General features: G+C 36.8%; 1 protein-coding gene across 1 annotated transcript in view; it reads left to right on the forward strand.

Annotated features, from left to right (window-relative positions):
* Window positions 1–14,154, forward strand: part of SYNE1 (spectrin repeat containing nuclear envelope protein 1) — a 454,337-nt gene that overhangs the window by 335,861 nt on the left and 104,322 nt on the right. The window contains 5 exon segments of the mRNA XM_035728590.1: window positions 133–288; window positions 861–1,070; window positions 6,420–6,521; window positions 10,764–10,883; window positions 12,600–12,800. Coding sequence (XP_035584483.1) covers window positions 133–288; window positions 861–1,070; window positions 6,420–6,521; window positions 10,764–10,883; window positions 12,600–12,800 — 789 coding nt within the window.

Consider the following 14,154-nt stretch of genomic DNA (forward strand, 5'->3'; position numbering starts at 1 on the left):
GAAGGGTCAAGACCCAACACTAGTGATTAGTCCTGACACGCAGAGCCACCGGACCCTGACATCTCATCCTGGTATTTTTCTTTGATTCCTCAAAGTGCTATAATTATTCTATGTCCCCCGCCTTTTTCTCAGGGTGGGGGTACAAAGAGGCAGAACATTCACTTGGAACAGAAGTTATATGATGGGGTCTCAGCTACCTCTACGTGGTTGGATGATGTTGAAGAACGTTTATTTGTTGCCACAGCACTTTTACCAGAAGAAACAGAAGCTTGCCTCTTCAACCAAGAGGTAAGTTTGGTAACTGGTGGCTGTGAGTATGTGATATTACAAAGCACTTGAAATTTTGGTGTTGGATAATTAATATATAAAGAAGGTCAAATAAACAGTTCTAATAAAGAACAAATTAGGTATATTTCTAAGCTGCATAATACAAAAGAGAGCTGTCTAAAATAAAAAACTCCCAGAGATACTCATGTTTTGCATTTTTATTCTCTATCTTGTGTATGTAGGAGGAAGAAAAAAATGGAGGAATCTTTGTAGAAGTTTGTGTATTGCAAATTTTCTACCTATGAAACAGGCTAAAAATTAGTGTATGAGTTTCTAAATAGCGCTTTACAAATCTTACCTTTCACCAAATACATATTATAATTAGCTGATGATGTAAAATTTCTGAGAAAAATCTCTCCAGCAGCAACTTGCCTAATATTTATAGAATTGGAAGTGGGTCAACTTGCCTTAGATGTAGTTACCACTGAATAGTAAGAGAGATATGGTGGACTTTCTCTGAGGAAATGATTTGATGTGTATATAGATTCATAGATCTAAGCATTGAAATGTGCTTTCTCTTTTATCAACCCTAGACTCTTGCCAAAGATATTAAGGAAATGTCTGAAGAAATGGATAAGAATAGGAACTTATTTTCCCAAGCATTTCCAGAGAATGGTGATAACCGAGATGTCATTGAAGACACTTTGGGTTGTCTTTTGGGCAGGTTGTCCTTGCTAGACTCAGTAGTAAATCAACGCTGTCATCAGATGAAGGAAAGACTTCAGCAAATACTAAATTTCCAGGTAAGACATCATCAAGAGATGGTTGACCATTCTCTAGCTATATTCAGTAATAAGCAGGTTGTCTTACTGAGGTATGACATAGACCTATTTTTTTTTTTCAAATGTACAATGAAGAGCAAGAACATTACAGAAAAAGAAGGGAATAGAACCCTAGGATGAGGAAACTAAGAGGTTTATGTTCTAGAAATGGAGGGTTGAGAAAACCAACCAAGCAAACAAAGGGCTGAATAGAACTTTAAATTCAACCAATAAATCGTATGACTATAATTATAATTTTCACTTGACGATTGGAATTTAAAACATATGACCAAAGAAATACGAAGAAAATGCCACAGTACAGAACCCTAGACTCCAATGCCCAGGGGCCATTGAAAGTAACTATGGCCTACTTCTGCCTGCATTAAAAATTTACACGATTGGGGTGCCTGGGTGGCTCAGTTGGTTAAGCATCTGGCTTTTGATTTCGGCTCAGGTTATGATATCAGGGTCGTGAGATTGAGCCCCACTTTGGGCTCCATACTCAGTACAGAGTCTACTTGGGATTCTCTCTCTCCCCCTGCTCCCCCATTCACTCTCTCTCTCTATAAATAAATTAAAAAATAAAATAAATAAAATCTTTAAAAAAAATTTACGGCATTACTTCCCAATCTTAACTCCTCAGATTTATTGCCTTTAAGCCCTAGACTAGAGTTCTGTTGCCAGCTGAATAATTGTCTGCTTATGAAACTTTTCCTTTGACTATAAACTTCATCAAATGCAAAAGCCACTGATAAACTTTGAGTTGATTTCCATTCCTAATAAAAAGCATCTTTTGGGAATACTTAGGTTTTAATTGAGATTTATTTATTTATTTATTTATTTATTTATTTATTTATTTATTTGATTTAGAGGAGAGAGAGAGAGGTGGGGGGAGGGGCAGAGTGAGAGGGAGAGAGAGAATCTTAAGCAGGCTCCATGCCCAGCACAGAGACTGTTGGGGGTCTCAATCTCACGACCTGAGATCATTACCTGAGCTGAAATCAGGAGTCAGACGCTTAACCAACTGAGCCATCCAGGAGCTCCTAATTGAGTTTTATTTTTAACAAACATACAAGATTTCTAAAATAGATACATGTAATTAGGACCAAGAGTTTGATATAAAATTTTGATTTGTAAAAAATACTGTTAAAATGTCAAATGTAGCATCAGCCAAGAAACATGGAATTTTCTAGGTATTCATCTAGAGGAACAAATCACCACTGCCTTTCAGTAATTTGTACTCTTAAAACTACAAAGTAAAATTATGAGAACAATTTGTGTATCATTTTTTTATTCACAAAGAATTTTCACCTATATTATTGTCTTTAATCTTCACGACATACCTCTGATACTCATTTTGCAAAGTTGGAAGAGCAAAAATTTAGAGCAGTCTCTAAAACCAACCCTCCTGGGTTCAAATTCTGGCTTTGTCCCCTACTGCTATATACCCTTAGCTGCTTCTCTAAGGCTTAGTGTGCTCGACTGTTAGGTAACACCCATCCTATGGTCTCCTGGGGTTTTGTGAGGATAAAATTAGTTAAAATGTGTAAAATAGTTTTTTTTTAAATGTGTAAAATAGTTTGAACAGTGTCTGAAACATAGTAAATATTCAGTAAGTTTTGTTATTGTTGTTACTATTAATAGCAGTATTCATTATAACACATATAGAATCTGAAACCAATATAAAGGTTAAATTACTTCTCTAAGATTATTCAACCATCAAGAACTAGAGCGAGGATTTGACGCAAAGAATATTTTTATATTTTATATCATTAGGGTGCTAACAGGGGAGATGGAGAATAGTAGACCTCTTCAAGATGTATTTTGAAAGCAGAATCAACAGGAGCACATTTGTGTGTGGTTTAGATATGGGGAATGAGAGAAAAGGGCACTGCTGAGGAAGTCCAGGGACTCGGGCTGACAGGACTGGTGCAGAGCAGTTCCATTGACCAATGGGCATGGCTGGACAAAGATATGCTATAGAATTAAGATACTCAGGTGAATAGTCACAGTAGACATTTGGGTATGCAAGACTCTGGCTTCAAGGAATGACCTGGACCAGATATTTGCATTTGTATAGGTTATGTTGTATAGTTCGTAGAGAGGAAAGCACATTTCACTTGGAATCAGAAAAACTGGGGCTGCTTATTTGGGTATATTGTTTTGGATGCAAGATCTGATTGCATGTCCATAGATACAATATCTGTCTAAAATCAGCAAAACTGTTGTGCAATTTATGGAAACTTCTTTCTTTACTCTAAAATGCACCTTGCATAAAATAATGCACTGAGTTTTAACAGCGTTCTGGTTGGTCTATCAGCCACGAATGAGGGGGGTTAAAAGTACAAATGTGTGTATCACTTGGAAGTCTATTTCCCTTTACACGTTTCGTTTACCATGCTAGTGTCTTCAGTACTTTAAAAATTTTTATTAGTAATTATAGCCAGTCAGAGTAAAATATGAACTAAGCGTGAAGACTCTGGAACTGATTTTCTGTAGAGGCCAAGAGAAGAACATACAATCATGAAATTCTCTTTAAATCATCCTCTCTATTTTTCTTCTGCCAACAAGTTTCTACTTGTTGGCCAGCTCACGAACAACAACTGACATTTCAAAATGTTTGTGTTCCAATTTAATTGAAAGAAATAGTTCCAATGTTAATATAATTAAAGGTCAAGTCACAAACCATTTTATTTTACTTTGCACCAAGCACCCGGTATGCTCTCAGTGCTCAGTAGTTAATGGGATGGTATGCCTTTGTTTTCCATTTAACTTTTGAGTATTAGCTTTTGCCAGACTATTAACATTACCCTATACCCAATGGACAATCTGGAAGAACGTGTTGATGTTATGTAAATGTATATTATCTCCATGGAATCACAACAAGTTAATCATCGATTACTCTATTAAAAAGGTTTTTACCTATAGACTTAACCCCAAATAAATTTACTGGACATTTTTATAATCGAGTATTTTAAGTTATTTAAAAACTGAAAAAAATGAAAGAATTCTTTATTAAATGAGTGAGCCAGCACAGATGATTTGAAAACTTGAAACCTTTTATGTACCTGTTTCTCAAAAAGCAAGAATCCTGCCTCGTTATGTCCTACAAGCAATGCCAGTGACCATACAATAAAACTTGCAATTTCTAATATGTGTGTAATATAGAGACGCCTTAATTATTCTGCTGTGTCACATGTGTAGTAACAAAAAACAGTTATAGCCTTTGGATTTTCGTTTTTAAGAAAATACCAATATCCATGGGGTGCCTGGATGGCTCAGTCTGTTAAATGTCTGACTTCAGCTCAGGTCATGATCTCGGGATCCTGAATCAAGCCCCACTTCAGGCTCCCTGCTCAGTGAGGAATCTGCTTGTCCCTCTCCCTCTGCCCCTCCCCCGTTCGTGCTTGCGCACATGAGTGTCCGCTCTCTTATTCTCTCTGTCTCTCAAATAAATACATAAAATCTTTTTTTAAAAAGTTTTAAAAAAGTACCAACTTCCATATGGTTAATAACACCCCTTAAAGTCTCTTATTAATTTTTAAATCAGTCGTATTCTTGGCTTTAGTGTCTTCTTGGCTGGACCCTTCCAATAATTAGTGAGGCCTCCAGAAATGTGAACTCTATTTTCTATTATCTTGAGTAGAAGATAATTAAGAAAGAAAATGTTATTAAAAATATAAAGATGATGAACAGGAAATATATCTGTAATCTTCATTTTTTTCTTTCTTTTTTTAGTTTATTTAAGTAATCTCTATACCCAACGTGGGGCTCAAACTCATGACCCTGAGATCAGGAGTAACATGCTCTTCCAACTGAGCCAGCCAGGCGTCCCCATAATCTTCATTTCCTAACCCATGATGTATTATTTAGACTTACCTACTCATTTAGAATAACTGAATTAATGTTGTTCTCAATATATGTCTCTAATAGAGACTTTTTCTTTTGAATCTGTTCAAATGAATGGGAAACATCTTTTTCTAGGCATTCAAACAGATAAATATGTCATCGTTCTAATGGCCCACATGGCCTCACTCTGAGCACAGTTGAATAATACAAACATTGCTATAATTCATAAGCAAAAACCTTGCTTCTGGCATCATTTTTTCCAGGACTGTTATAACAATTTCCTGGTGAATCCACAACGAGGCTTGCAGACTGGTTTGGATTTTGGTTAGTGACAGTTATTGCCTTTTTGGATAGTATGCTTTTCTCTAATGTTCATGTGCAATTTTTTTCTTTTTCCTTTTTTTTATTTTAGTGCATAATCCACTCACTGTTTTGTTTTCTAGCCTTGCATTTTGTGTTATAAGGCTGGCACACATCCTAAAGTTGTTTTTTTATTCCTTGGTGTGATTATCCTTTTCCTTGTAGACAGATTTTTGCATCTTGAGGAAGTGTCCTTGTATATATATCATCAGCCCCTAACAAAGAGGATGTGATGAGCCAAACTTCAGCCTCTGCTGAACAACCAGCCCATCATATATGTTTGCTGACATTTTAGAAGGAAAAACTAGGAATTATATCATTCAAATTTTACCCCAGTTAATTATTTCCTATAGAACTGAGGACCAAAATTCTGATAGTTGACTTTTTTTTTGGATGAATATAACTTAATGTAAATATATTTGGACTTTTAAGTGAGTAATCTTTATGAACAAAGTTTTTGCTAAGTTCTTTTTGTGTTGTCTCTTCATATGTCTTGGTCATCATGGATAAAATTTATTTTCTACACTTCTGCATGGCTTTTTGTAAACTTGGGCAAATTCTCTGAAAATAGGAGAAAAAGAAGTGTGAGAGAGAGGGAATGAGGGGAGAGAGGAATTATATAAAGGAATTATATTCTTCTTAATCACATTTTTTCATCAAATTTAAGATGTAGTTTTAAATAAAGTTTGGACTTATCTGTAAAGTAAAAAATATAAAATAACTTGAAATAAAATAAAAGAATCATATTTTTCCCCAAATAAGGGCAGCAGCTATAGGTTGTTTCACTAAATAGAAGTCATTAGTGTAATATTTCCACTGCAGTATTTAAATGTGCACGTTTATTTCAAACATATCCAGGGTGACTAGTATTTGCTTTTTATTTGTATACTTCATCACCATTTGTAATGTGTTGGAAGTGCTTTGTGTAACAACTTCTTCAAAAGTCAATTTTAACACTTAAATTGTCACCACTTCCTTTCTCCTTCCCCCAGGACAGTATTGTTTCTTCTGGACGTTAAATTCCTACATCAATATATTATTTCTAAGAATGTGTGTTATATTTACAACCATTTTGAATTCCCTGTTACACGTATTAAGTCTTCCTATTGCTTTCCTCTTTAGAATGATCTGAAGGTGCTGTGTACATCACTGGCTGACAACAAATACATCATTCTGCAGAAACTGGCAAATGTGTTTGAACAGCCTGTGGCAGAGCAAATAGAGGTATTTATGGCCACCTTTTTCCAGAAGAGCAAATGCATACATAGAGTAGATCTGATTTGGTAGGAGATTTCAGATAATTCTATAAAAGATTAATGGCTTACTATTATAGCATTTTTGCTTGTCATACATTTTGTCTTTAAGTGCCAGGTTTGAGTGATGGGCCAGGTGACATGGAATCTGTCACTTTCTACTGAATGGAACTAGGAAATAGGAGATAGGTAAAGGTGTCAGTGGCAGATGATGACCTGAAGAAGTTTGTCACCTAACACTGAGATTAGAGAGGAGCCTCAGTGACACAGGACAGTCAGACTGTCCTGGGCAATACAGATAAAGCACTATGGACGTTCAGAAGAGGGGCCAACTGCCTCCAGCAGAGGTAGGATCCAGGGAAATTTTGTAAAGGAAAATTGGAACCAGACTGAGAAGTTTGGACACACAGAGACTGGGAAGAAAGATATCCAAGTCAAGAGGACAGCATGAACAAAGGCATAGATGGCAGACAATTCAGAGCATTTCTGGAGAAAAGCAAGTTATCCTTAGATAATACAGGAAATATATCTACAAATATATCTTAGAAAAGCAAGTTATCCTTATTCAGCTAAATGCTGAATTTATGATGAATGAAAACAACTGAGGGGAAGTAAGTTTGGATGAGTACATTTGAGGCAACTTGGAGGGCCTTTTGAATGTCAGAAAAATTTGGACTTTATTTTACAAACCAGTGGTCTCTAAACTTTACTGATGGCATACCTCATTAGTTTAAAAATAAGCACACACCACAAGTATATGAATCATAAGCAGGTGCTGTGTTATAAAGCATATACACAAATGAAAATTCAGAAGAATGTGGTTGAACATAAAGGAAAGATGTAGTGTTTCATCCTCACAAATCATCTCATATACTCGGGTCCTTGCACTCACCTTGGAGACCACTGGCAGTGCAGAGTCACTGGGGAGGTTTGAAGGTGAGAATGAGTGTCAGTGCCAGGCCCTTCTTCTGGATGGTGGACCTGACCATGCCAGGTCAGGAAGTAGGAGGCTCCACGTAGCTGCACTGAGGAGAAGGAATGAGAATTCTAACTCGAGTCATGTCATTGAAAACAGGGAGGAGAGAAGAAATGAGAAGGATGTTACACATAATATCTCCTGTTTCCCAAGCTAAGTAATTATGAAAAGTATGTGTTTTAATAGGATTTCCTAACCTAATTTTACTAGACCTTTGAGGGTTCTATGAGTAGACTAGAGAGAATCACCTGTGATAGAAATCCCCTGAAATATTTCTCTAGATAGAAATCTAGATCTGTCTATCCATCCGTGAGATCACCTAAAATAATCTGCAAACTTGTATGTGTTTATTTTTCTTGACCATAATTTCATCTGCTTTTTAAAACAAATCCCTCATTTCCCCCAAATTAAAAAGCTTTCTTCTATGTCGTATCTTCTACTTGAAAGGAATTTTTCTTTATTTTTACTTTTTTATTTTTGGCTTTTAACATACCTGATTCCAAAAGAGATTTCAGCAGCTATAGTGATGGTTTGCCTTGAATTTCTAATGTGAAATATAGGATATGTATGATCACAAGTAACATTTTTACTAATTATTGACCAGTATCACTAAAGTGAATCCCCCAGATAAAAATAGACTATTTCTTTGAATAAATGGAAAGCACCAAAAAAAAAAAAAAAAAAGTGCTAATTCCCCCCCTACCCTCCTTGGGTTAAAAAGGTAATAATAGCAGGAGGCACGAGGATGGTACCTCACAATATATTCATCTTTTGAGCGATGTCTTTCTGATCTAGAACAGACTTGTCCCCACAAGCCTGGTGCACAGCTGACTTCCAGGGATCTCCCTTTACCACTATTCTGAGAATTTTCATCACTTCTCCCTCTGTTGGGTCTTCTCTTTTCTGAGTCTCAAGTCTGTCTTTATTATATTGCTTCCTTGTTTTGTTAGTACATATCCTTACTAAGAAAGGATGCATGCTAGATATATTTTTTAATATTTTGCCCATCTGAAAAAGTTCTTATACTGTGTTCACACTTTATTGATAACTTGGCTCACTATAAAATTCTTGGCTGGAAATCAGTTTTCTATAGAGTTTTGAGGCACCTCATCATTTTCTAGCTTCTGGTGTTGGCTTGAGGAATCTAAAATCATTCTAATTCCCACAGATGTCCCAGTGGTCTGAAATTTCACAGTGACACACCTTGGGAAGGGTCAGTTTTATCCACTGGACTGGAAGTTCAGTAGGCTGTTTTTTTGATTTGGCAGCTCTCCTCTTTCCATTTTGAAAAATTGTCTAATGATTTAAAATTTTTCATTCCTCTATTTTATCTGTCTCTCTTTTTGGAACTCTTTTTAGGCAGATGTTGGATATTCTGGTCCAGTCTTCTAATTCTTTTATTAAGAGACAGTCTGCTTTATTTTTTGGAAGACTTCCTTGATTTCAATTCTCCACTTTCCTACTGAGTTTTGTATTTCTGCTCTCATGTGTTTCATTTTCCCTGAGCTCATTTTGGTTCTCTGAATGATCCTTTTTTTTGTAGTATTCTGTTCTTTTTCTAATAGATTATCTTTTATAATCTCTCTGGATATGTTAATGATTTTTTGGCCAATTTTATTTTTCTCATATTGTCTGTTTCTCTTCAGCCTGCTTTTAGTTGTTTGTTTCAGTCTCCATCTTTCGTGTTAGTGGCTTTTCTGAGATTATGGAAATTCTTTGTTGTCTGTTCACATTTAGGATGGAGAACTAAACAGCTGAGTGGGAACTTTGTGTATGGATGTGACTTGATGATTTTGAGATTTACTAAGTGTTGGGCTGTGTGGGCTGTTTGTTGGAGAATCCTTGTGTCCAGTTTTTAGATTTTTCTATTGGTCTTTCTACATTTTCTCTCCTCTCCTGTCTGGAGACTAGAAGATGTGGGGGCTCCCCACTTAGCATTCTGTGGGCATTCAGTCACGTATCCCCTGTTTCCAGTCAAGTACTCAAACCTGCAACTATGTCTGGTGCCCGTCAGTCCAGAGACTATCTGTTTTACCTTCTCTAGAAAATAAACTCCCCATCTTTCCTAGAGAAGGAAAAGGGCAACATGTAGTGGTAAAGAGGCTCTGGAAATTTCACTGTTCTTTAAGCCGCTTTTTACCAGCTGTCCTTATTTGGAGCCCCATCTCACTCACCCAGAGAGCCAGAGACTCCTGTTGCTGTAAGTTTGGTGATACAGATCTCCTGTGAGCGTAGGATTCAGCTTTCTCAGATTTCTTAAGTCAGTTATTCCGTATCCTTCTGAATTCCAGCTTTCAAAATCTTGTTGGTATTGCCTTCTTTGCTGTTTCTTTGTCCTTATAGATTTATGGGTGGGGGGGGGGCACCAAAAAACAAGGAAACAATATTTGCTGTGGTTGTAGTGGTGATTCAGGAAGGAGAAAATAAGACACATGTGTTTCATCTGCCATCTGGAGTCCATGTTCTTTTCATCCTTCAGGGCAACTGAGGTTGTGTCTCTTCCAAAAGTCTACTTAGACTTCTCCAGAATCCACTGCTGTCTCTCTTCTCCAGTCTCCTCTAATAGGGATGAATTGCATCGAGTTGAGAACCTGATTGGATTCACCCTTGTTTTGTTTTGCTCTGTTTACTCTGGCTTCCTAACCAGACTTCAGGCTTCTTGAAGGCCAGGGTGAGAGCTTGTTCTACTTCTACAGAACTCACACTGGGAAGACAAGACTTAGGGCCAGCAGCCCCTTTAATAGTTGTTGACCGCTTGCTTTTCTACTCAACAAAGAGTGAGCTTTCTCTGACCATGCTGTGACATATTTGCCTCTTGTCTCATTGAATCTGTCTCCAAGGATGCCTGAAATGCATCTCAGGAAACCAGAACATGTTCCTCTAGAAAATCTTAAGTCAGTATCTTTTCTAACCATGTTCTAAGTCATGCTTCTTTTTCAAGTGTTGCTATTTACGAATTCCCGTATTTGGTTAAGGAAGCCATTGTTCTCCCAACCCTCCATGTGAAGTCCCTCCTACTTCCTTACCTGTGAGGTAGCTGACTGTGGTATAACAAAGGGTCTCCTTCTCTTTTCTATATACTGGATGGTCATGGTTTTTATGCTGTATTAAAATGACTCCTTTTGTAGGTATTGAAAATGTTTAGTGTAGAGGGAAGAACAAATAGACACAATAATCACATTTTGGGTGGGAAATTGTTTATGGGAGTTTTAATAAAATATCATAAATCTTACATAGGCAATACAAGAGGCTGAAGATGGTCTAAAGGAATTGGATGCAGGAATCACTGAATTAAAAAAGCGTGGGGACACGTTGCAGATTGAGCAGCCTTCCATGCAGGAACTGTCCAAACTTCAGGTACGGCTTTCTACCAGCAACATTCAGCTTCAATGATACATCCTAACTAGAAGTCAAGAAAAAATTATTTTCTCTCTTTTCTTGGTTTTTCTCTGTACAGTTCATGCCATTTAGGTCCTAATCTTTAACCCAAGCAACAGCTAGAAAATTTTCTGGAACCTTTACCAGCTTTAATGTGATAAAATAAATTTTATTCTCAAACATCTAAGATTTATTTTTTTCTGACATTTACTTTATTATTATTCCAGTGGTTAGGCATTGTGGTATATATTCCTTTAGTTGAGGCATATTATTTTCTACTCTAGGAAATATAATAATTATCACTCCTCCCTAGAAAAGTTAAAAGATGGCTATCTACCCTGCATTGTAGTGTACTTCAAAAAACTATTTTAAAGAAAAAATGCTCAAGCTAATACTTTTTAGAAAGTATTTTTCTCCAGTGTTCAAAACTATAGTTAATCTTTCATACATGTCTGAATGGAAGAGAGACAGTTTCAATATCAGGCCAATAGAAAAAAATAAACTAGAAGGTAGGTGAAATCTAAACAGATTTCCCAGCCTCCTTCAGGAGTAGGAAATAATTTGGGGTTAATTTGCTTTCTTAGATCAGGCTGCTAGGCAAAAATCCAATATGGGGGTGGTAGGAAGGAACTGGGATATTAGACCAGCAAAATTTAGCAGTTGATAAGCAACATAGTTAAGTTACATTAAGAAAGAATTGTGTACATTGACACACACATTAAGTTTTCTCTGCATTATAGAGAACCATTGAGGGATTAATAGCGTAACTCCAGCACAGGGTCACAAGTTCTTCCTTTTGAGAAAATAAAATAGCTCTTATTTTAAAAAGAACATTTTTATTTTAACTGTCTCATTCCATTATCTAACATTTCACAATGTCATGAGCCCAGTGCCCCCACTTTGCACTTAGACAGTTTTCCAACTGTGCTTAAATGTCAGGTGGAAGAGTCAAACATCATAGTTGTAAATGGGCATTAAAGTTGAACTTTTCCAGATTGAGCCATTTTGGCCCGCTCAACCTTAATATGATACATTAATCAGGTCCATATGGTTTAAATAAATTTTGTGTTTGGTGTATCATCATCTCCTAAAATGTCTTTCCAGTTTAAATAGTTATTTATTTACTCCACCACATTTGGCAAAAACATTGCCTTTTTAAGTCTTAAAGCATTCCGCTCACATTAAACTCCTCTGTTTCTCTAGGTCTTTATTTAGGGCATAGTCCAAAATCTGATCATTATTTAGCAGATAAAATGTGAAAGATACTTTATTCAATTACTCTAAAATTATATAAATGTTAAGAACATTATAAAAATTAGAATTACATTAGAAAATTAGAATTTACACTTACACTTCCCTCAGCCACATGAAAACTTTTCAACATTTTAACCCCACATCCTACCATAAACTGTTGATACCCTGAGAAGAGAGGTGTCAAACCTACCTCACATCATCTCTAGCCAATATTTTTGCATGTCCTTTGGAATCTGTAAATATTTAGCTTATCTTTTTTGAAGGAAGTTTTCAAAGAGACTCATGAGAAAGACAGGCAGTGCTCTGCATGGAGAGTATCACTACCAGTCAGATACCTGAAGGAGTGTTCTTGGTTGGGTCGTGGACTTGGTAGGTGGTTTGCTTTTCAGAGAAGAGTCAACACATGAATTGAGAGTGAGTATCACCGTCTCTGTTTTGTAGGACATGTATGATGAACTGATGATGACCATTGGCTCCCGGCGGAGTGGGCTGAACCAGAATCTTGCACTCAAGGGTCAGTATGAAAGGGCCTTACACGATCTGGCTGATGTGGTAGAGACTGGACAGGACAAGATGGCAGGGGACCAGAAAATCATCGTGTCCTCCAAAGAGGACATTCAACAACTACTTGACAAACATAAGGTAAAGAGAGTGAGAGAGAGAGAGAGAATGTAGTTGCGAAAGCATATTCTCACTCACTGATATGTATCTACCTAGTAAAACCTATTATTGATCTTTTATGAGTTCCTCCTTAAATAAATTACTCTTTAAAATGGTCAACAAATGTATATTCAAACCCATGGATGTTAAATAGCACAGAAAAATTACAGGGGATACGTTCCTATAATTTTGTGAGTTAAAAAAGAATACAGAGGCACCTGGGTGGCTCAGTCAGTTAAGTGTCCGACTCTTGATCTTGGCTCAGTTCTTGATCTTAGAGTCATGAGTTCAAGCCCTGTGTTAGGCTCCAGCATGGAGCTTACTTAATGTAAAAAAGAATACCATCATTCCCAATAATTGTAATTATCACTTCCTGATTAGTATTAGCCAGGCTTTTCCCCTTCATTTACTGCAACCAATGGGAAACTTGACTTTTTTCAAAGTGCCCAGTTTCCTTCTTAACTCTCTTTTGATTTGTCCTTGTGTCTTTTATGCCCATTTATTCATGTATCCCTAAGTATTCTCTCTGCCTTCCCTTGTCCTGGCCAAAGGCTCCTCACTGTGCCCTGGGAAAGCAGAGCTACCTACTCAGCTGTGGGATTGGGTATCTGTCTCTTACGTGCATCACTCAGCTCTTCTCGCCTACACTCCTCTGATTGCTGTGGGCCTCAAGAGTTTATTCCTGGGGAGAGTGAGTCCTTTTACTACGTTATCAAACTTGGTAGTCCTGAGACTGCCCTATCAGCCTGTGCCATAGCCAAGCTCAAGTTAGACACTACTCCTTAGTAAAGGAATACCTGTTTAATGTGTACACACAAATAACTCTTGCATTTTTGGAATGACTACAGAAAGAATAGTTTTGCCAGTCCAGAAACCCAAATTCTCAGACTGTAGGAATGTCATATATGGAAACTTTGAAAATCCCACTGGATTATATATGGTTAACATTCTACCATTATGTAGTTCTGTGGTGGCTTATAAAGGCGAATTTTTTTTTTTTTTTGGAATTGTACTTCTTGCTATTTTTCCCAGAGATTTTTGTCCAAAACTTTGTGATTTATTAAAGCCTTATCATTTGGCTTTGAAAACATTGCTTTAAAGTTCACAGCTGGTTTTCTTCAAATCTTTGACAACAGCAATAAAATATCATCCTGAGTTATTCCAGAGAGGAAGGTAGGATCAATGAGTATAAATAATAGAGATGTAGGTCCAATAGGTAAAGAACTCTAAAAGGAATACTGCCATTGAGCAGACAACTCTCCTGGCCATGGGAAGACTGTCCAAGGCCATTAGGGGGAGATTGGGTTGTAAAAGGAATATCAGTTTTTGGTGAGTG

Source organism: Zalophus californianus, chromosome 7 (assembly GCF_009762305.2).
Source record: "Zalophus californianus isolate mZalCal1 chromosome 7, mZalCal1.pri.v2, whole genome shotgun sequence".
NCBI lineage: Eukaryota > Metazoa > Chordata > Mammalia > Carnivora > Otariidae > Zalophus > Zalophus californianus.